The 21,895-nt window shown below is 44.1% G+C and overlaps 1 protein-coding gene across 3 annotated transcripts in view; it reads left to right on the top strand.

The window, feature by feature from the left end:
- The window catches only part of LOC308280011 (vang-like protein 1), a 107,022-nt gene that overhangs the window by 36,735 nt on the left and 48,392 nt on the right, over nucleotides 1-21,895 (top strand). For all 3 annotated transcript variants that reach the window (XM_080720259.1, XM_080720260.1, XM_080720258.1), the window contains exon 3: nucleotides 15,086-15,221. In XM_080720259.1, the coding sequence (XP_080576385.1) occupies nucleotides 15,086-15,221 (136 nt within the window). The remainder of the gene's footprint in view (nucleotides 1-15,085; nucleotides 15,222-21,895) is intronic.

Raw genomic sequence — 21,895 nt, 5'->3', positions numbered from 1 at the left:
AACATGTTGGACTCATGCATACAGCCAGACTACCTAACCGAACAGTGTTCAAGCCAAGTGAAATGGGTGCAGTAATTTAATAAAGCTGATTTTCCATGGTTTAAGTTGTGTGTATTATGTAATTGTATAATGGATGATAGAAAATATGAAAAAATATATATATTGGAACCGTTAAGAGAACCGTTAGGAACCGGAATCGTTAAGAGGGAATCGCTAAGGACTCGGAATCGTTAAAATCCTAACGAGTCCCAACCCTACTGGCCACATGAAGTCCGAGATCCACATTGAAGCCATGCCGTTCTCTTTTTTTTTTTGCAATTTTTTATTTAGGGAAAAGTATGTACATCCTGTCACACAATTCCATCTATATATACACATGTATAACATTGGTAGAGGATGATTTTGATTCAGAATTAAACTTCCTAAATTACCATCCATTTTCCTTTTTTTTAACCAAATACACACAAACATAAAAGGAAAAGAAAAGTAAAAGAAATATGAACTATTTACATTGAGGTCAGGGAAGCAGACATGAAAATGAAATATCAGAAAAACCAAAGAGAGAACCTTGTGGCTTTTTACCAGCTATGTCTTTGTGTTAGGGGGAAAGAAATCTCATACAAGAGACCTACGTTTGAGAGTAAATACCTGCAGAAAGAGAAAAACATTTAGTTTCACCATATTATACTAAAGCCAGACCCAAAGCCATGCCGTTCTCATGTGGATTATGGATGCGACGATAATCGTAATTATCGTTTAGCGTGATAATAAAAACTCACAATAATCGTATCGTGGAGATTTAAATTTATCGTGAAATTATCCTCCGTCATACACTGGGATCAATTCACCTTTTATTTTCTGAGCTGCATATTTCCGGTACCATTTAAACCCTAATTTTAAAACTGTCTTTTTTTCAAATGTTCCGCCCCAGAATAATGGATGTTGAGGATATTTTCATTATCGCAATAATAACGTAAATTGCGATTTCTGGTCTCAATAATCGTGACATGAAATCGTCCCCAAAAATGTGTGAATTAGGCAAAATTAGGCAAGATTTTCAAAAACTTTCAAAATGTTTCAAAACTCTTCAAATTCACAACACATCATGATGCAAGTTACAAAACTTGCAACCCTATTTTCGTGCAATTTACCCATAGCTTCGTTTGACTGGCTGATTTGATTGGTGGTTTTGGTCACCTTCTAGTTTGTTCAGAAATGATGCCTTTGCCCTTTCTCCCTGTCCACCTTCCTTCTTCGTTTACATTTCCCCATCTTCCTCACTTGGTCCTCCTGTCCATGCTGCTGTCGGTATGTCCCATGTATGCCTCTCGTGTCGTGTGTGTGTGTGTGTGTGTGTGTGAGAGTGTGAGCGAGCGTGTGTGTGTGTGTGTGTCTATGGAGTCTTGTGGTCCACCGGGGGCCCATTAGTCTGTCAGTGGTGAAATGGCTGTAGTTGACGGCTCTCAGGAAGGCAGCGGGGCCGGACAGGTGCTGAAGGGGCCCGAACTGAGTGATGCCTCAGCGGATGCGTGGAGGGCCAGAGAGATGATAGGAGAGGACATGAGAAGAGGCTCCTGTTCCAAAACAGTCCGTCCTTGTACATATAGCCAATCGCTATAGATCTCTCTCATTCCCCCATAACTCTCACTGGCGTCCCCCCCCACCCCACTGGCACCTGTTGCGGTCGAGGGGGGACCCCGGCTCGCCCTGCCTTCGGTGCGCATGGAGAGAGAGACACGCGGGGGCCACGCTGAGAACATGTCCAACCTCCTGGTGGACAGTAACGTATACATATTTCTGGATACTTAGGACTTCAACTCCACTACATTTCAAGACAAGACAAATATTGTATTTTTTTAATCGTTTCTGCTTTGGAATTTTGTACTTTAACTCAAGTACAAATTTGACTGATTAACTTTCACGTGTAGTGGAGTAATATTTGACCAGGACAGGAGTATCTATACTTTGACTCAAGTACTGGAGTTGCCACCACTGTTCCGGGGCCCAATGCCACCTGCTGCTTGCTCTACAAGCCACGCTTTTAGCTTTTTCATATATTTATAATATATTCATCCTTTGTCTCCTTCCTGTCACGTTTCCCTCTCCTGTCTCTCTCTGTCATTCTCACTCTATTTGCTCACCCACCCCCCCCCCCCCCCCCAACTGTCCCCCCGCTCCCGACGACATCACACCCCTCTCCCCGTGCTTCTGTCACCCATACCTCGCCCCCATACCACCAGCGTGATGAAAAGGCAGCAGCTGCCCTCTCTTGTTCATCTCCGCTTGACCCCCACCTCCCCTCCGTCCTTCCGCCTCCCCCATTTGCCCCCCGTCCCCAACTGTAAGCCCACCCCACCCCTCTAGATAGGAGACTGTCCCCCACTCTCTCAAGAAAGGGGCTGGGGCAGGCATATCGCCCCCGCTTTCAGCACACATTCCCAAGGGCAGGAATTTGTCCTTGTGCTTCCAAGTTACAGGGTAGCGAAAGTGGTCCCACTTTGTTTGGAATGAGAGGGGGCATGCGAGAGAGAGAGAGAGAGAGAGAGAGAGAGAGAGAGAGAGAGAGAGAGAGAGAGAGAGAGAGAGAGAGAGAGAGAGAGAGAGAGAGAGAGAGAGAGAGAGAGAGAGAGAGAGAGAGAGAGAGAGAGAGAGAGAGAGAGAGAGAGACGGAGGGAGGGAGGGAGGAGGGGGCAGGGGGTTGGGATAAATTAGTTTTGTGGCTTCCTGTATCTGCAGCCTTTTCAAGCGTATGACAGATAATTGGGGCATCTCTGCCAGGCGCTCCTCTGCCCACATCACTTCTGGCCGCGGCGTTGCCAGGGCCACCGGCTGGCCAATAATTTGATATACCAAAAAGCGAAATTGTTGCCTTTGAAACCCCTAGCTGTCCTCGTTTGAAGGTAATGCACGAGCCGGTTCTGGACCGCTGTTGTCTAATTACACCGATGCCAAGGGCCCGTTAGAAACACACGGGAGTGTGCGTGGCTCGCTCACAGGCATGTGTGAGCCCCCCTCACACACACACACGCACGCGCGCACACACACACAAACACACACACACACACACACACACACACACACACACACACACACACACACACACACACACACACACACACACACACACCATGATACTAGCATCTTGTGTGTCTGTGTGTGGTCTTCTTTGTCCTAGACATAATTTGTTAGAAGACTGCAAATGGAAGAATGGAGTAAGATTGCTTTCGATGGTCGGCCGCAACAGAAGGTGGCACGATTGTTTGGAGACGTTCCCTTGCATCAGCCCTGGCTCTCTCTCTACCACAATATCCACCAGGTCAATTCGTCACACCCGACTGGTGCTGTCTCGCCAGAACACTTTGGATGGGAGGGGGAAGAAAAGTCCCCTGGCTTCCCAATAGTGGCTGCTCTGTCTGTGATCATTGCTCCCTGGTGAGAGCTTAGCCAAGCCATGATGCTGAGACGAGTGAATGTTCTCTATCCAGCGTGGCACATGTTCAGCGGAGTATAACTATACCCGAGAGACGCTTCTTCATTATGATTAAGGATACAAGGGTTCTGTGTGGCTTTGTACCAAACTGAAATGAGGCCGTCGAGTTTCCATGATGATACCGCTATTTGTTGTATTAAAGTGAATGGTGCGTTATTGTTGTATGGTGTTGTACAAAATCTTGCATCTTAAAGGAGTAGTTGAACTCAAGTGCCCATGGCGTGAGTAATCAATAGAAAAAAAGTCATTTTGGGGGTGAACTACTCCTTTTAAGAAGAAGTTGTCATTGGGAAATCACGGGGCACCCTGGTAGCTCACCTTTCATTAAGCGTACAACAAACTTTGGGTGCTTTGTGCTAAGATGTAGGCCCCATGTAGGCCAAAATGTGACTCTGGGCGTACAACAAACTTTGGACAAACAGACAAAGCCAGATGTTAGAGTTTTGCTTCTTCCAGGAGCACCGCTCAAAGATGTAGAACATTAGGAAAACTTCAATGCAATGCATTCTTATCTAATTGATGACCCCAAAGCTTTACTTTATACAATTGCAGCAAGGCTGTCCTCTTACTGTATGTCCTGCATGTACGAATGAACTTCAAAGGCTTAATTTTAGTATATAAACTTCAAAAGTTTATATCAACAAGATTATAAAACTTCTGGGGTTTGTCTGTTCTGTCACTTCAGTGATTACTGCATTGCCAATCTCACATTAGCAGCTACTCATGTGTAAAATTGGACCCTTTGATTGGTTGTACTCCAATTATATGGCAGCATACTGCATTGGCATGGGATTAAGTGGATAGTTTAAGCCAATTCGTTCACAGTTAGAATACTCACGGGTAACATTCTCTGCTGCCCGGGTAATGCCTCTCTTTTGAGTCAATGTTCTGTAACGGTCAGTGACTCAGAACAAGACAAGAAGCCACAAGAACAATACGGAAACGAATGGTCATGAACTTCAGCGTCCCTATAATTCTGGGCATGTCTTAACAGGCAAACATACAACTAAAATACATGGCAACAATGCGCCGCAGCGTAATGTGTTGTGACCCTATAGATCGGTTGTAGATTTGGTGTGGAGAGGAAAGAAGGAGGGATGAGTAAACCCTTGTGGCACCCTGGCCATTGAAGTATATAGGGTCTAAGTGGTTAATCTCAGCTTTACATAGAACTTGGCATAGAAATTAAGCTTATAGCGTTAGTTTATGCAGGACACGTGAGTCTCGCCCGCCTCAGCTGTCAGTCAGATCCTTTTCTCATTCACGGATCTGCTGATCATTACATAACAGTCATAATCCAATCAGAGCTCACTCACAGTAAGGGAGGCTCCTTTAAATACGGCTTGCATTCACTATGGCTTTTGCTTGTCTTGGATCTGAAGCCTCAGATCTGCTGCTACTTAGTTTTGCTTTTGTGGGTTCTATTGTGGGACTTCTTCTCAATAGAAAGGAATTACATTACATATATGATATTCTATATAGTATATTAAATTCCCTTTGAATAAGAAAACTTTCTTTAAAAATGCATCTATCTTTGTTAATCGTTAGTGTCATAACCCACATCTGAGTCCTAAAAATGTGTTAGAAAACCCCCACAGTTTTAGGGGTCTCTATTAACAGTGAACCTTAGATCGGTATTCTGGCTTTGTGAAAACATACCCACGGTATGCCACCCTCCCTCAGGCTTGACCTCTGTGGGGTTTGGGTATACACACAGTCAGTGGCAGGCGTCATTTGTCCGCCGTCACCTAACTGCAGTGTTATCTGTTGAGAGCTAATCCTGGCATGTGGCCAGGCCACAGAAATGCTTATCACACCCAGTTCCCAGGGCCCCTTCAACTCAACCTGTGTCAACAGCAAACCGAACACGCTTGTCAGTTGATTTGGCCCATCCGGCCTGTCGGTTCATTTGCAGCACAATGGACACGCTGGTCTGCCAGCGCGTCCACCAGGAATTAGGTTACTGGGTATTTTGAAAGAGCCTTTCCGATTGTGGCAACTAAACGAGATTCATATTTTTATATCAGGGCTTTTCAATCACAAGTGGATGAAATGCTAAACACTTTGACATCAGAGAAAGGGTGATCTCATGACCCGCCTCAACCCATCATTAGGCACAAGCTATATCATTATCGTATTAAGAAACAATTCTCTCTCTCTCTTTCTCCCCCTCTCTCTCTCGTTGTTCTCTTAATGGGTTTGAGATGACTTAGCCGAGTGTGCGGTCGGCCATTTTGCATTTGGCTCGCGTCGCTCCGCTCTTTGGCTGTGGACCACAGACCTCACCGTGGCTCCTTTGGTTCGCAGGTGGCGACTCTGATTCCGTGGCTTGGTTCCGCACAGGTGTGTGGTAGGGGTGGGACGATAATCGCTATTAAAGGACAGTTTCACCTCTGTGACAACCAGATCTTATTTTATTGTTGTTTGAGACACGATAAACACAAGTTATTTTTTGTGTTCAATCTGTGTTTTTAGATATTTTAGTATTTCAGCATGCTCTAATAATGCATCATATGCATTAGAGCATTTTATTTGCCGAGCTGCATGGTCTGATACCACTGCTCTGGTACCACTTAAACTTGTAAATCTGCTATTTTTTAGCAAATGTTCCGCCCCAGGATAATGGATGTTGGGGATATTTTGATTATTGCGATCGTCAATTTGGTCACGATAATCGTGACGTGAAATGTTCATATCGTCCCATCCCTATCGGAAAGCAAAAGCTCTTGGTCCGCAGACATTTTGGAGTGGGGTGTGAAATCCCGTGGCCCCCCATGTGTCTGCGATTTCCGTCTTTCTTCTCTTGGGAAGTTGGCGAGAGTGTGATGGCGGGAGCTCTTAGCTTCAGGAGTGTTGCATGGGGAAGAAAGCTTTTCCTTGAGTCTTGGCAGAGCTCTGCCTCGGCTCGTCAGGCATCTGTGGCCCCGTAATTCCCTCCTCGCTACCTGTTCAGGAAGCTACGCTGGAAGTCAAATTCCATTAATCACATCCAGTGGTGGAAAGTTACTCAAGTACTATACTTGGTGCCATATGTAAAGTGAGACCTCTTATATTGCCGTTTCTCCACCAAAATGGTACAAAGGGTTAAAAAATAGTGTGCACGCTGGTGCACGAATTTGTGCACAGATCATGCTTTTCACAGCTTTCAAACAAAAAAAACGCTTGGAAATCCGTTCAGGCATTCAGGAGATAGCAGCCCTTATGTTTTTTTCAATTGTAAACAAACATGGCTGCCATGTTTGAAAGATGGGGTTGGTAATGGTATGGGGGTTAAACATGCAATTTCGCGATCATGCCTAGTACATTGTTGGAGGTCCAAAAAACTTTTTTGCAATTTTTATGTATTTTTTACTTTACTGGAGTATTTCCAATTCTCCACTACATCACAATATTGTACTTTTTACTCCACAATTATTTGAAAACTGTAGTAACTAGTTACGTAGATTTTGATTATTATTGCAAAACATAACCACGTCAGCGCTACATACATTTCGTCCATTTGAAAATTGCCGATCTACAAGCTCACAATGCGGTGCGACGCATTGTGAGCTTGTAGATCTGTTGCTTTCAAAAGATTTTTTATACATTTTACAAAACGTGAAATGGGACATTCAGCATAATGAGTACTTTATACTTTTGGTACTTTAAGAATATTTTGATGCTTTTGCACTTTTACTCGAGCATTTAATTCATGACTTTTACTTGTAACAGAGTATTTCTACATTGCAATATTGATACTTTTATTTAAGTAAAGAATGTGAGTAGCCTACTTTTACCACCACAGTTCCCTCCTCACTGCTCCCATACTTGGGCGTCACAAGGGGTGGGGGGGGGGGGGGGTAGTGGGACTGAGTTACTCGGGGCCCAAGGTGGAGGGGCCTGGAATTATTTTATACTTTAGCTATTGAAAAATAGCAGATATACAAGCTCACAGCTTGTAGGTCTGCTTTTTTTTAAATGGTGTAAAAATGTGTGTAAATCTTTGAATATGTGTATTTTTTAAGCGAACATTTTTAACTCACATTTTGCTTCTGGGGGCTTCTGCTCCCTGGAACTAAATATTTGGAGATGGGGGTCTGTGGCCAAATACATATCATTTTGGGGGTCCTTCACATGAAAGAGTTTGAGCAACACTGACATAGAAACATAGTTTTTTCAAAAAACCTTAGAAGGATTTGAAATATTCAAAGACACATTTATTTAAAAAAAATAGCAGATCTACAAGCTCGCAGTGAGCTTGTATATCTGCTATTTTTCAATAGTTTAAAGCACAAAATGTGAGTGAATCCTTGTACCCAGGGCCCAGAATTTGGTGCGAGACCCCTGCTCACTGCTCCCATACACTGGAAGTCAAATTCCATTCATCACAACACAGCGTGCACCCGTTGTTGGATGACACAAGCAAAGTTGCTGCGCGCTAACGTGGCAGGAAGTGAATGCAAGATGGAGGAGGGGCTTACAAGGAGTGGCGGGACGAGAACGCGGGTTTGAATAGAAATAGGATATGACATTATTGTCCACCCGAGGGCCGGAAAATCTCCTTTGGCCTCATACACACATGGTAAAACAAGAAACAACACATTAGCATCATAACAATTGTACAACAATTAATGCAACATACTGTACACACCAGTGTACCAGTGCACCAAGAGTGCAGATTAATGTAGTTTAATTCCTAGTGCAGTATTGCAACCAAAGATTGCTTGTAGGTATTTTCGTTTGCCAGGGGTACTCAGGGGTTATCTATCTATAAATACAGTTAACATTTTATTTTTTCTGCATCTTGATATTGATATCTTCTTTCGTCCCGTTTCTTAAAATGTCTCTATCACACCTGAAGCATTTTATATGATTTCCCCACTTGCTCATCTTTCTCCACAGTACGTGCCACCTGGCTCACAGACAGAATCAGAAACACACTAGCCTTTTGTTCATGGCTATAGCACACGTTCCAAAATGAATACCTCATGTACTGGCAGATATATCGCTCACACACACACACACACACACACACACACACACACACACACACACACACACACACACACACACACGCCATATATCACATATCCCACTTACCTTTTCCGCGAACTACCTTCTAGCTACTACACTTGCAATGTGGCAATGCTCAGTGCGTTCTAACATTGTTGCTCAGTTAAGTGATTCTCTACCTTTTTTATTTATTTAAAGGACGCCTGTTTGATGTGCATATGGGCCACAGACCCACATTTGATACAATATAAATCCCTGGGACCCCAATCTACACTGTCAAATGTTATTTTAACTTGGAGTATACAAATGGAATCGATTGGACCCCATATGGCAGTATTTGGTTCTATTTGCTGTATACTCTGCGGTACAGAACTGTTAAGGGTCCATTTGATTCCAATCTATCAATCATTTAACTAGGAACCCCCTGGAACACCCCTCGAGGACCCCAACCCCACCTCCCCTGCAGCTCTCCTTTCCCAATTACAATGAGGCTGCATGTGCAGTTGTGCACATTGATGGTGGTTGTAGTCATGGAGAAAGATGATAGCCATCATTTATTTATTACTGTAAGGCTCGCGTCAACCTCCCTCCCTGATTTATCTGAGATGAAACGCCGTCAATCACTCCCATGTCTGTGATTGTGATAACAAGACTCCAGCAGGCGTTACAGCAATAACTGTGTATGTTTTCTTCCACACTTTCACATACTGGTTGCACACAGCACAGTGCTCCCCTGTGCTTTGGAAGGAATGTGTTAAGCATTTGAAAAGGTTCCACGGTATTATGTACAATATATGGAGAGATTATTATTATTAGTTGTTGTAGTATTATATGGAAGTGACTTTAGCGCAAGGCGTGGTGAGCTTGTAGATCGGCTATTTTTGGCAAAGAGGTTTGGTGTAGAGGGGAAAAAAGGGCACAACCAAGTACAGACGCTATTGACGGTTCAAGTGGTTAAATATCTGAAAACACAAATTGACATGAATCCAAAATACAATGATAATTGTGCTGTCAAAACAATGGAAATGGAATCTCTGAAAAGGTTGTGGGGGTCCCTGCTTCATCTCTCTCTCTCTCAACTAAGGGGTGCTTGGCCTGAAAACGTTGAAGACCCCTGATCTATTGTGACTGAGGTGACAGATAGTTTCCTGTTGCCACTTCATGGTGCGGTGACCTTGGTGGGTTCCGTTTCACTGTGCATTATTCATTCAACCACCCCGTGTATGGGATTGCTTCGTATATTTGAAACAGTGACGGCTCTCACCTGCCAGTCAATGAACTACGCTTCCACTAGAGATAGCTGAAAAACTAACGTTTACCCTGTCAAATTGTCGATAGCCTAAGAGCCTTTGACCTTAACCGTGTGAACCCTATAGCGTCCCTATTCTGGGGTGAACGTCAGCGAAAATAGCAGATCAACAAGTTCTGCTATGAATCATCCAACATTCAGTTTATATATCGTCGTTGTCGGGTGGAAACCTTGTATGTCCAAAACCGTTTGTTTTGTATTTATCACTTTTAAAATGATTTAAACTAGTGAAAACAGCCGATCTACGAGGCGTGTGCTTGTAGATCAGCTGTTTTCACTACTTTTGTGCAATGGCCTTGTATGACGAAGCAGTGCTTTACTTAGCGAGGCGTTGTGTGCTTGTAGATCGGCTGTTTTCACTACTTTTGTGCGATGGCCTTGTATGATGAAGCAGTGCTTTACTTAGCGAAAAGTTTTACACATTTGAAACTTGGAGATACAAGGTTTCTGCCCGACAGTGACTATATACTCCTCCTGTCTGAGTAGCTGCAGATCAGTGATAGGCTCTTTTGAATGTTATTCAAAAAGCTTGTATCTGCCCAAGCTTAACACACCGTGTCACAACTTGTAGATTGGTTATATGCGTCCTGGGAGACCCTGGTCAACTAAGTATATCGAGTTTAAGTGGTTCTGGTCTGAGGGCAGAGCCTCCTCAGTAATAACAAGATCAAAGACGGCTTTCCAGACTCTGGAATCAATCCAGAGTCACATCAGCCAGACTAGCTGGCAGGTAGGTTGAGGAAGTGATTTATTAAGTCCCTCCCATCTAAAAAAATCCCCCACTGTATCACTACTTGTTCGTTCACTGAACCGTATGTCAGTGCATTTGGCTGCGGACCCCGCTCTGAAGAGATTAAGAGAAGATATGTATAAAAAATATATATACCGGTAATTCTACGTGTGGTGTTCTATATATTCTGATGCAGCCTGACAGTGAGTCTAGGGTTTGATTCCCAAGCCTGGTGGACCTTTGATGCGTGTCACTCCCCAACTCTTTCCCCATTTTTTTCAATCATATCTATATATATATATATCTCTATATTTTCAAGATTTGTCCAAATTCTTCAAGAATGGAAGATATACAAGCTCACAATGCATTGTGAGCTTGTAGATCTACTACTACAGTGGTAAATTAGGATTAAAGTGGTCAAACTGATTTTGATGCTACATTCTTCTGGGGACCACCTGGAATCACCCGCAAGGACCCCTGCGGGTCCCCAGACACCACTTTGAGAACTACTTGCTGTAAGGCACTCTGGACGAGAACGTAGTCTACATTTCCCTCTAAATGCCAAATAAAATCGTTTCCAAACTCCAAACTATCCATCACCGCCCTGTCTTTCCTGCTGTGCTACTGTATGTCTCAAAGAAAAATGCTGGTGAGCTGACTGCCAACTCTCCGTTTAACAGTTAACAATTATTCACTCCAGGAGCGACTGCCTGCTCTGGCTATCAACACAAGCTTAAAATCACAGCACGTTTCTTAGCGGGGTATAAGATAAACTGTGAAAAGCAACAACTTTGAACCACAAAAACCTCACAGTCTTTCCTCTCTGGTTGCGGTTGGGACACTGTGGCTAGCCTTTGTTGGGGTTTCTGGCAGGGGGGGGGGGGGGGGTGGAGGAAGCCGCCTCTGGCGTGCAGGGCTGGAGGGGAAGTACCAAAATAGCACTGAGGAAACGCAGTGGTGAACTCCCTTTAATCAAAACACCTAGATCCAATGGAGCTGTGCAGGACTGCAGGGCTGCTGCGGCTGTCAATCAAAGTCTTATTCCTTCATTAGGGCCCCCGCGGGCAGGATATCCTGGACATGGATGGGTGGGAACCGCCGGTGTGCTCGTGAGTCGAGTCGTCATTGGGAGCAAAATGGTTTCAGATCGTATTATTTCTGTCTTGGGGTGCAACAGTTAATCTATGTATTTTAATCAATAAGAAGATTTTTTTTTAATAAAAGTATAGATTTATAAAATAGCGAAAATGGGTGATTTATCGTGTCACGATGCAACGCGTTGTGGGCTTGTAGACTATACATTTTTGCATGATAACTTTGTATGACAGTGTTAGGGCTTATGTGGTTAGTAAGACTAATCGATTGTCACTTTAGAAATGTGCATATACTCTCTATACACTTAAACTTTATGTTGGTTTGTTTACTGTTGCACATTAAGTTAATCATCTGGGGATCCCCCAAAACAATTTGGGGACCCCCCTGGGGGTCCCGACCCACAGGTTGAGAACCGCTATCCTAATGAAGCCTACTGGGAAACAATAAAATCCCCCTGCTGCGTCGTAGAAATCACATTGGTTCCACTCCTATTCTACTGTCTCTCCCTCAGAAGAGGCGATTAGCATTAAATGACACGCTTACAGAAAGAAAATATCTTCCCTTTTCTTTCTCAGCATTTCTGTACAGAGAGAACGTGACTGCTTGGAACAACGTCCTGCTGTCCTCTCTGGTAAACCCTACCTACTTCGTGGACCAGGGTCCTCCAGGGGTCTGTCCCTGGCCCACTCCTTTTTTCACTCTACACGAAGAAGCGCTTCTGTGAAAATATCCGAGCTATTTTCACAGAATGTTCGGCGCTTATGACATGCCCAGAATATTAAGGGACGGTCGGGTTCATGTGGTAGACCAAGTGAGAATTCCACTCAGGTTAAGAATCTCTTCTTTTATGGAGTTTTATTTCAGAAAGTATGTCGAATTTCAAAAAGCCTCCAATCAGCTACTGTCATCACAGTGCCCCCCCCCCCCCCCCCCCCCCCCACACACACACACACGCGCACCTACGCATGCACTAGCTCATGCCTGCACCAGTGCACCAGTGTAGCGCCTGAGCGGCCAACAACAGTGTTAGATTTGTGTTTGTGCTGTGCTGCTCCCAGGTGTGTCTGTGCAATGCATAGAGGTGTGTGTGAAGCATGAAGCAATGCACTGTGGGACAAATAAAGCATGTGCACAGTCTGCTTCACCGGATTACATAAAGCTAAAATAAAAGAGAAAGGAAAACACAGGTATCCCGCCTGCCTGTTAGCATGCATGCTAACACACACTCACTCACACGCACAGGCAATTACCGACTTTATCATGATGCTATGGCTTTCAATCTGGCTTAGGAGTATAATAAAACAGAAATTCCATAAAAGTAATATCAAAACACTTTCAGTAAGGAACAATCCTCCTTGCATCGACAGTAATCCCTATTATTTGTCTACCAGCTCTCAGACAGGTTACCAGGGGTGTCGCACCAAATTCTGGGCCCTGGGTACAAGGATTCACTGCGGGCCCCCCATGAATGTTCTTCATAGGGGGAGGGGGTTTAACCCATTTAGACGGGGAACGCATTATTTTGTGCTTTAACTATTGAAAAATAGCAGATATGCAAGCTCACAGCATGGCACCGAGTGCCGCGTGCAAGCTTGTAGATCTGCTATTTTTGAAAAATTGTGAAAAAGTATTTGAAAAAGTCTTGAAAAACCTATGTTTCTATATCAGTGGTGCTCAAACTTTCATGTGAAGGACCCCCAAAATGATATGTATTTGGCCACGGACTCCCATCTCAAAATGTTTCGTTCCAGGGACCCCCAGAAGCAAAATTTGAGTTACAAATTTTCACTTAAAAAATACATGTATTCAAAGATTTGCACACATTTTCACAACTTTTCAAAAATTGCGGATCTACAAGCTTGCAGCGTGGCACTTGGTGCCGCGCTTTGAGCTTGTATATCTGCTATTTTTTAATAGCTAAATAATTAAGGCTCCTCCACCTTGGGCCCTAGTAACTCAGTCCCCCCCCCCCCCCCCCCCCCTTGTGACACCCCTGCAGGCTACCATCTAACAGTGTATGTACAGTAGTATATCCCAGTTTAAAGGTATTTTGCATTGCGCTGGACAAGACCTCAGTGTGCTTCAACAAGCAGCGTAGAAACCCATTCAACCAGTTGTTTTGCAGATGTTTTGCTATTTCTAGACCTCTTTGTGAAGCTGTATTGCGTGGTTGTACGGGTGAGAGTGGGTGGAGCAAATGGAGACTGAAAATGAGAGTGAGTGAGAATTTCACGAGCAGGGGGGCGTAAGGGTAGTGGGGATAGCAGGGCTAATGGAGTTCATATGCTGTTGCTGGGATGGGAGTAGGGATGGGACGATTTGAAAATGTCATATCACGATTATTTTGACCAAAGAAATCGCGATTTACGATATTATCGCGATAATCAAAATATTCCCACCATCCGCCCCATTTTCCAAAAATAGCAGATCTACAAGCTCACAACGCGCCACGTGGCAACGCGTTGTGAGCTTGTAGATTGGAATTTTTTTGACAAAGACATTTGATAGAGTGAAAAAAGACAAGTATTATTTATAAGTACCTTTTACCAATTATCGAGGGTTTAAGTGGTACTGGATATGCAGCTCGGCAAGTAAAAGGTGAATTGATCCCAGTGCATGACGGAGGACGATTTCACGATAAATTAAATCTAACTCGCTTCTTTGCTTTCCACTTCTTGCTCCCGTTTATCGTGGCCGCTATGACCATGATTCACCTAATTTTCCTTCACGAAACTATCTCCACAATATGATTATCATGAGTGTTTTTTTATCACGATAAACGATAATATCGCTTATCGTCCCATCCCTAGATGGGAGGCATTTGGATGCAGCGAGCGAGGGAGGGTACTGAGGGAGGGAGGGAGGGGGGAGGATTGGAATGGGTTGAGAGGTCGCTGGGGCCTGACCCCTGCCTGGTCATTAGAGCTTAGATGAAGCATGAAATACAAAGCGGGTTTATTTCTCCACCTTTACTGCCACAGCGAGCGGAGGAATGGACCCTGTCTTATCTGGCTTTAAATGCCATTCTATCCCTGACTCTCTTCTCTTCTCTTCTCTTCTCTTCTCTTCTCTTCTCTACGTCCACATGTCGCTTCCTGTATGTGTCATCCAATAAGCCCTTGCATTCGCCCAGTAAACGAGGGAAATGAAATAAAATGCAGAAAAAAAGTTAAAGGCCAAGTGGTATTAAGGTCGTCACGGATTACGCAGTGTAATTCTCCGACGACGTCGGAGAGGAAGAAATAAACCAGATCAAGACAGAAACCTAGACAGAGAAGCAGGAGAGAAGAAAGCGTTGTCTTAATTGTCTTAAAAAAAAAAAACATTGTCGTCTCATAGATATGATCCACAGCGACAAGTCGCTCCCCTCCCTTCCGGGCATGTGTGCCGGAGGCGGCAGGTTGTCGTGGCAACAGCGCGGCGGTGGCGCAGCTCACCACCTCATCTTCTCCACGGGTTGTCTTTTCAGGGAGCGGAGCCGCGACAGGGACCGCCACAAGTCCCGCAGCAACAAGGACAGCCGCTCGGAGAAGTCCGTCACCATCAACGCACCGCCCGCCGAGCCACTGCTGGGAGACTCGTCTGTACGGGGGGACGAGGTGCAGGTAGGACAGCGTTTTTTTTAAAGGATCCCAGCCCCACAGTTTGTTACTGTATGTATGTTATCCATAACAAATGCATAAAATGCATTTGCATTTGATTTTGGTCCCCCTTTGGTCCTCCTCCGGGACCAAAATCTAACACTGTAAAATCCTCAGTGGTGTATCAGAGTTCATTTAACTCTTGAGAGTGTACCCGTGGAACCAAATGGACCCGTAAGAGACTAGAGTCCATTTTGTTCAGCAATTGGCCAGGTTTGCTTAGGTGAACTCAACGCTGTCTCACCCCCAAAAGGCATGTGACATCTTGGGACAAATATGACCAAGCGAATGTTGACTTTTGGGGAATATGAGTTACGATTCCGTCCCTATCGGACATAACTCGAACGGCGCTGAGTCGGCTCAATCGGAATTCGCAGCGCTCGGCACAGCGGTGCGCTAGCCTGGTGGCTCGCTCGCCGGGCCTAGCTCCCGTGGCCCCCTTTAAGTCACCGTTTGACATTTGGTCACAGAAGTCACAATATGCCTTTTGCGGGTGAGTATTGCTGAAATAAGCTCTCTCTGTACCTCCTCCCTCTCTCCTCCCCTCCCTTCCATTCCCCTCTGACTCCCTTCGGCCTTCGTACCCTTTCTGTCTCAGCATGGTCAGGCACCAATTGTTGCTGGGGTTATTGCGGTGCCTTAAATCTGCACGCCCGCCACAAGTTGAACTTTATTTTGTAGTTTTGCGTGGGTAATGCGTTACTTAAAAGTAAAGTATTACTCCAAACACTGTCAACATATGATGCAATTACAGAAGCACTCACGCGGCTCTCTCACGTTGATAATTTGCAATTACTGAAAACACATGGTTACGGTAACAGTTACAAAGCCTCTTGTACATAACCTCCAATTATAGAACTACACAATCGCACTGCGTAGATGATGTGCGATTACACAGTGCCTCATACAACCACCGACCATATCGTCTCTGTCGGGTGGAAACCTCATATGTCCAAAATGTTTACTTTTCAGTATTTCAGTATCAAATTCAAAAACAGCGAAAGTAGCAGATCGACAAGCTCAAAATGCATCAAGTAGGGCATTAATTTATGGGGAAAGAAATCACCCAAAAGGCACAAATATGGAGATAAGGGGTTTCTGCCCGACAGCAACGCTATAATGGCCTCCTGGAAAAACAAGCTACCCTACAATCTCTCACCCTCATGAGCCATTGTAAACACAACACCCAACCTGTCACTAAAGTCATCTCACCACTGCCTTCACTAGCACTAACCCCAGAGCTACCCACAACCACTGCTAGACAGTAATGACGTACATTTACCTAGTGAAACATTTTAAGTATCTGTACTTTTTTGGGGGACACCTAGGACTTTCACCTCACTACATTTTGAAGATAAATATTGTACTTTTGACTTTTGATTACTGTACGTTTGACTACAGTAGGTCCAGTAAGGGACCCCTGGGACCCAACTTTTAAATATACATTATGAATTAACCACTTAATTAACCCTTCTTTATTCTCAGTATTTTTAGTTGTATTCCTTTGCGCATAAATTCTATATACAATAGCAAGGCATTTATCTTAAAAAGAAAATGTACTTTGTCATTTGTAATCATAAAAAAAAAGAATAAAGTACTCCAGTACTGTAACTCATGTACACATTTGACAGAGCAACTTTCACTTGTGTAAAGTTGAGTAATATTTGACTACTGGGGGTTGAGTACTTCGTCCACCACTGAGAGTCAGTCACCTTCGTAAGCCATTGCATAAACACAACACACACACTCCCTGTCAGTAGTACAACCATCTCCCCTTCACTATACCACACGCTAAACTCCAGTGTTACGCACTACCTCCTGCACTGGCCTTGGTCTTGTGTCTCCCCCACAGTCACTGCTACGCCACGGGACGTCTTTTAAGAAGCCACTTCCCCTTGGAGACGGGGATTAAACGCAGATTAATCACGAGTCAAACTAAGGCCAAATGATAATAATCAGTGCGTATTTACACAGGCCCTTGGCAGGGCCATCTGGGGATTCATGGCGCATGCCAGCAGGGCCTGTCAACTTCTTGGCAAGGGCAGGGCGGGCAATTACTGTACACGGACTCAGAGATCGATGGAAGAATGTGAATGCACATCACGACATTGTTTCATCCTTTCTCATCGGATAAAACCAAAATTAAATGCGGTTGGGGGCATTCAGAGATATATCTACTGTATATGAGGGGGCAGAAAAAGCCCCTACACTGTTAAATCAGTGTTAATTCATCCATTCGTAACTCTGAGTGTACACATGTACCCACCTCCTGTAAGGGTCCATTTGGTTACATACGTACACTCTCAAGAGTTACATTAACACTGAGGAATTTACCATGCACCAAAGTGGATCAGTCCAAAAAACGGTGCTGTACTCTGCATAGATTCTCTCAATACGGTACAAACCGAGAGCACGTCTGCACACTCTGCACACATGCATTATATGAAGGATTATTTGCTGAAAGACAAATTCAAGGTAGGCCCTGATTTTTGTGTTCTTAGTTTGTGTATGAATGCAGTGTATAGTGTATGATAATGGATAGACTAGGGTATTTCTCTGTTGGCTTAACGTTTGACTGCCGGCTACCAGGAAGTGCTTGAGCCAATAGATTCACGGGCGTCTCTGCTAGAGAGACAGCCAAGAGACTTGTGTATTTTCACTCCCCGTATCGTCCATAAATAGACGCTAGAGGCTAGGTGTTAGGTATGTCGGATCATTTGGTGAACCGTGTGTGGTGTTGTTTTTTATGATTGGGAGTGGAGCTGGACTGACGAAATGTAATCCTTCCTTGTCAGGGGTTCCCAAACTTCTCCATGCTTAGGACTCCCAAATAACAATAGTCTCTGCTGGCTGCAGCCACCCCCCCCCCCCCCCATCGCGAAATAACGCAAAAAATTGGCTTGTAGATTTATTTCATTCAAAATGTGTCAATATTCCTTACAATGATTAGGTTCCCAAAATAGGGACAGCAGTTTGAAAGTGGTTAAACTGGCACAGTAGTCATTTTATTCTTTATTTTGTATGCATACAATTGCTCAATGATTTATTTATTACATTTACCCAGCTATGGCCCCCCCGGCTACCACAAAACCCACTTTGAAAACCACTGTTTCAGGTCACAAGAGGGCAGAGGATTGTGCCATTTACACGTTTGCTTGCTACACGTTTGCTTGTCAAGTGTTCATGGGGTGTTCCGACTAGAGAATGCCCTGTAAACGAAACGCCACAGGCTCGATCCCTTCAAACATTAATGACTATCAACAGCCAGGTATTCACAGATAAGAAAGACACTTGAACCCTTACCATTTCACGCTGCATAAAATGTTAAATGGTTAAATGGTAAAAATGACAACCTGCTTGTAAAAATATATACATATCAAATGTATCAAAGACCAGAATCATTTAACCTCTCAACCAAGCATCGCTAATTCCAATGTTTCACTCGCATATCTTTGTTGGCAAGAATCAAAATCTTTCCCTAATCACCTGCCACTAAGGTTCTTCAGGTGTGAAAAAATCCTTCCTTGTTTATTGATTAAATTGTGAATTCATAAAGAACAACCAGGCAATCATCTTAATTAAATGAAAATAATTGACGTGAAAGTCTTATGAAAACCATTATCCACGATGTCAGGCTTTGCTGGAAGCCTTGAGTGGAATCCTGACTGACACTTGCAGTGTATCGACTTCAGACAGAGGCTTTGCAGGGCATTAGGGTGTGTAATTGGTCGATTGCCGTGTGATATTTTCCCTGACGGTTGGAAACCTTGTATGTCCAAAACTGTTCGTTTTCAGGAAATGGAAAAAAAATAAACTGTGTTCTAATGGATCCAATGTAGTTATTATATATCTCAAGCTCTTGTTAATACTTTTCATTGGTTCTATATTACCCATAGACAGACTTAACCACTCTTCAATGACACTTAATTGTAGCCTGGCGGGGCCTGACGTCATACTGCGTTCACTCACTCATTCCTTCCCCTAAGTGAGTGAACGCAGACGCAGTATGACGTCAGGCCCCGCCAGGCTATCTTAATTGCTGTCAAAAACAGCAGATCTACAAGCTCACAACGCATCGCATTGGGAGCTTGCATTCTGTGAGCTTGTAGATTAGGTTATTTTCGCTATTTCTGCGTGGTTCTCTTACATGTTGAATTGGAGAAAACGGACGCAGATGCCTTATAGAGATACAAGGTTTCTACACGACAGCTGGGATATGGAATGCAGGCAGTTTAGCTTGCAGGTACTGAAGGATGAAGTGTGCTTTATTGCATGGAGATCTTACCTCTTAAAGCTGTCAGGAAATGAATGAGAGGAAGACAAGGGGATTGCAACAGGCAGACCCACTGCCTTGGTCATGAATGAAAACATGGCTTATACACTGCTGTACTGTACTATACTGAATAGAAGTACCCCTTGGGATACTAGTAAACCATTTTCTGAAACACTGCACACACACCATAGGCTGCAGTCTTCCAACGATTGAAATCCCACTTATACCCCCAAATTGACTTGCATTAGGAAGTGGATTGTGGACTCCCATTTGAAATGCTTCTATCCACTGGTACTCTGATATGGGAAGATGTTTATCATGAAATAAAATGGCTTAAAATGTCATTATTGTACAGTACATGATAAATATTGGAAGAAATTGTTAGGATATTCACTTATACTGTCATAAATTATTTGTATTATAATGGTTAAGTGCATTCGATAGTGAAATTAATCTACTCCTTGTTTGGCTGTGTCTGTGAAGTTGTTAATCCCACGGAAACCCGTACTGCAGTTTGAAAAACTGTCTATTACACTACCGTCTAGCAAAATACTAAAACGGACAATGAACAAATGCAAACACAAAGACACATCACAGCAACATCCCCGGCCCTGACCTTCACAGTAAAATTTAAATTTCACTGTGAGAGTGTTACTGTAGGTCCATTTTTACACTCAGAGTTAAATTAACATTGAGGATTTCACGGTGTACTTGACTACTCGCTACTTTTCAGGCTTTTGCTAAGCCCCGGCACCAGCTCCATAAACTCTGCGGTGATAGTCAAAGATCACATCAGCAAATAAATAGTGCGGTGCAAAGCCACCCTTTAGGCTATACTTTGCCACATGTATAATTGCAATCAGACGCGAAAAACTAGGGCAAACTCCACTCGGCTAACCAAACTTTACGAGTGTGTTATATCACCGGCAATCATATCATTTTGTGAATCTGACCTCAAAAGGGGCAGATAACTGGCACAATTGACGCACAGTTCATGCTGCTGCTGCAGGCAAACAGCCAGCGCGACCTACTCTTTGTCAGTGTTTTATGGTGTAGAGAGGATGGGTCTAATTTTAAACACATGACAGGATTAGCCAGAAGAACAGTCAGAGATGTCCTCAGTAGCCTGGCTCCGCATGTCTCATTCATGCTGTGGGCTGTAGGAGTGCCTCTGACAGGGTGTGGAGTGTTGGCTTTAGTTGGAGCAATCAGGGCCACCGATCCCAGAGAGAGAAAGGGGGAGAGAGAGAGAGCAGGCACGTGCACACATAGACATCAGAGGTGGCTTGCCCTCGTATCCATCTGTAAAAAGTTCCCTCTCCAGACCATGAATGCAGTTTTTACTGTGGTGAAAGAAATGCACATGCCTCCTTTCCAGCATTCAAGAGAATTGCCTTGTCCAAACTCTCCTGAACTTGAATGCAGCATCTTCTGTTGAAAGAATTGCCCTCTCTGTGTAGAAATCAATGCCATACGCCTCATCTCCAGTAGGCCTATTCCCTTTATTATGCTTAGTTCAGTGTGGTATAAAGTACCGAAAATTGCTGACCTGCTATTTTCGATATTTTCATCAAAAGGCCCCTTTAGAAATGTCAGCCCCTGCCTCTCTAACATTCTCTGCACGTCCCTGAGAGAGAGAGAAAGCGAGGCTCATTTCAATGCTGAGCCTCTGTCTTTGTGTGAGTGTCAGTCTCAGTGTGCAGAGCTGTGTTGATTACCCCACTAGTGGGACTTCGTCAGAGCCCTGCCTGACAGCACAGCACTCCACCGCAAGCTGGGAAGCCTCCGCAACTCGGCGAGGGCAGAGGAGTCACCTCTGTGATGATGTTGGCCTGTGAATTACTTTGGAAATGAGTCACAGACACATACCTTTAGAGAAGCATAGGGCTGCGAGCTTGCGAGTATTGGTTATTTTAACCAATCTGTATAGTAGAGCATGTTAATAGATTATAACTATTTCATCTGTTTGCTAGAGTATGTTACAGTAATACAACACAGCTTGTTCATTTGCAGTGGTTGGAGGTGGTCTCCCTACTCTTCCATTCAGACTTTTTGCCATTAATAATAATAATAATATCACCCATGGCAGCCTAAAGGCACTACTACCACCTGTAACTACTCCACAAACGTCTTGGTTGGTTTCTAACCTCTGCGCTCATGGACGCTCCCTTGCGTGGGCCTCGGTGTACATTTCCAGTTTAATTGCTCGATGTGTTTGAACAACACTTGACGCTCACCCAACAGACTGCTGCTGCTCAGGGACGCAGGCCAGAGCTGCAGGCTGTATTATGCTAATGCAGCCATTCCCAGCCAATGGGCCCCAACCCATTTCTGGGTCATCTAACCCTAACTATTTATGGATCGC

Source organism: Nannobrachium achirus, assembly GCF_963921795.1.
Source record: "Nannobrachium achirus genome assembly, chromosome: 24".
NCBI classification, from domain to species: domain Eukaryota; kingdom Metazoa; phylum Chordata; class Actinopteri; order Myctophiformes; family Myctophidae; genus Nannobrachium; species Nannobrachium achirus.
This window is presented reverse-complemented; position numbering and strand designations above follow the sequence as displayed.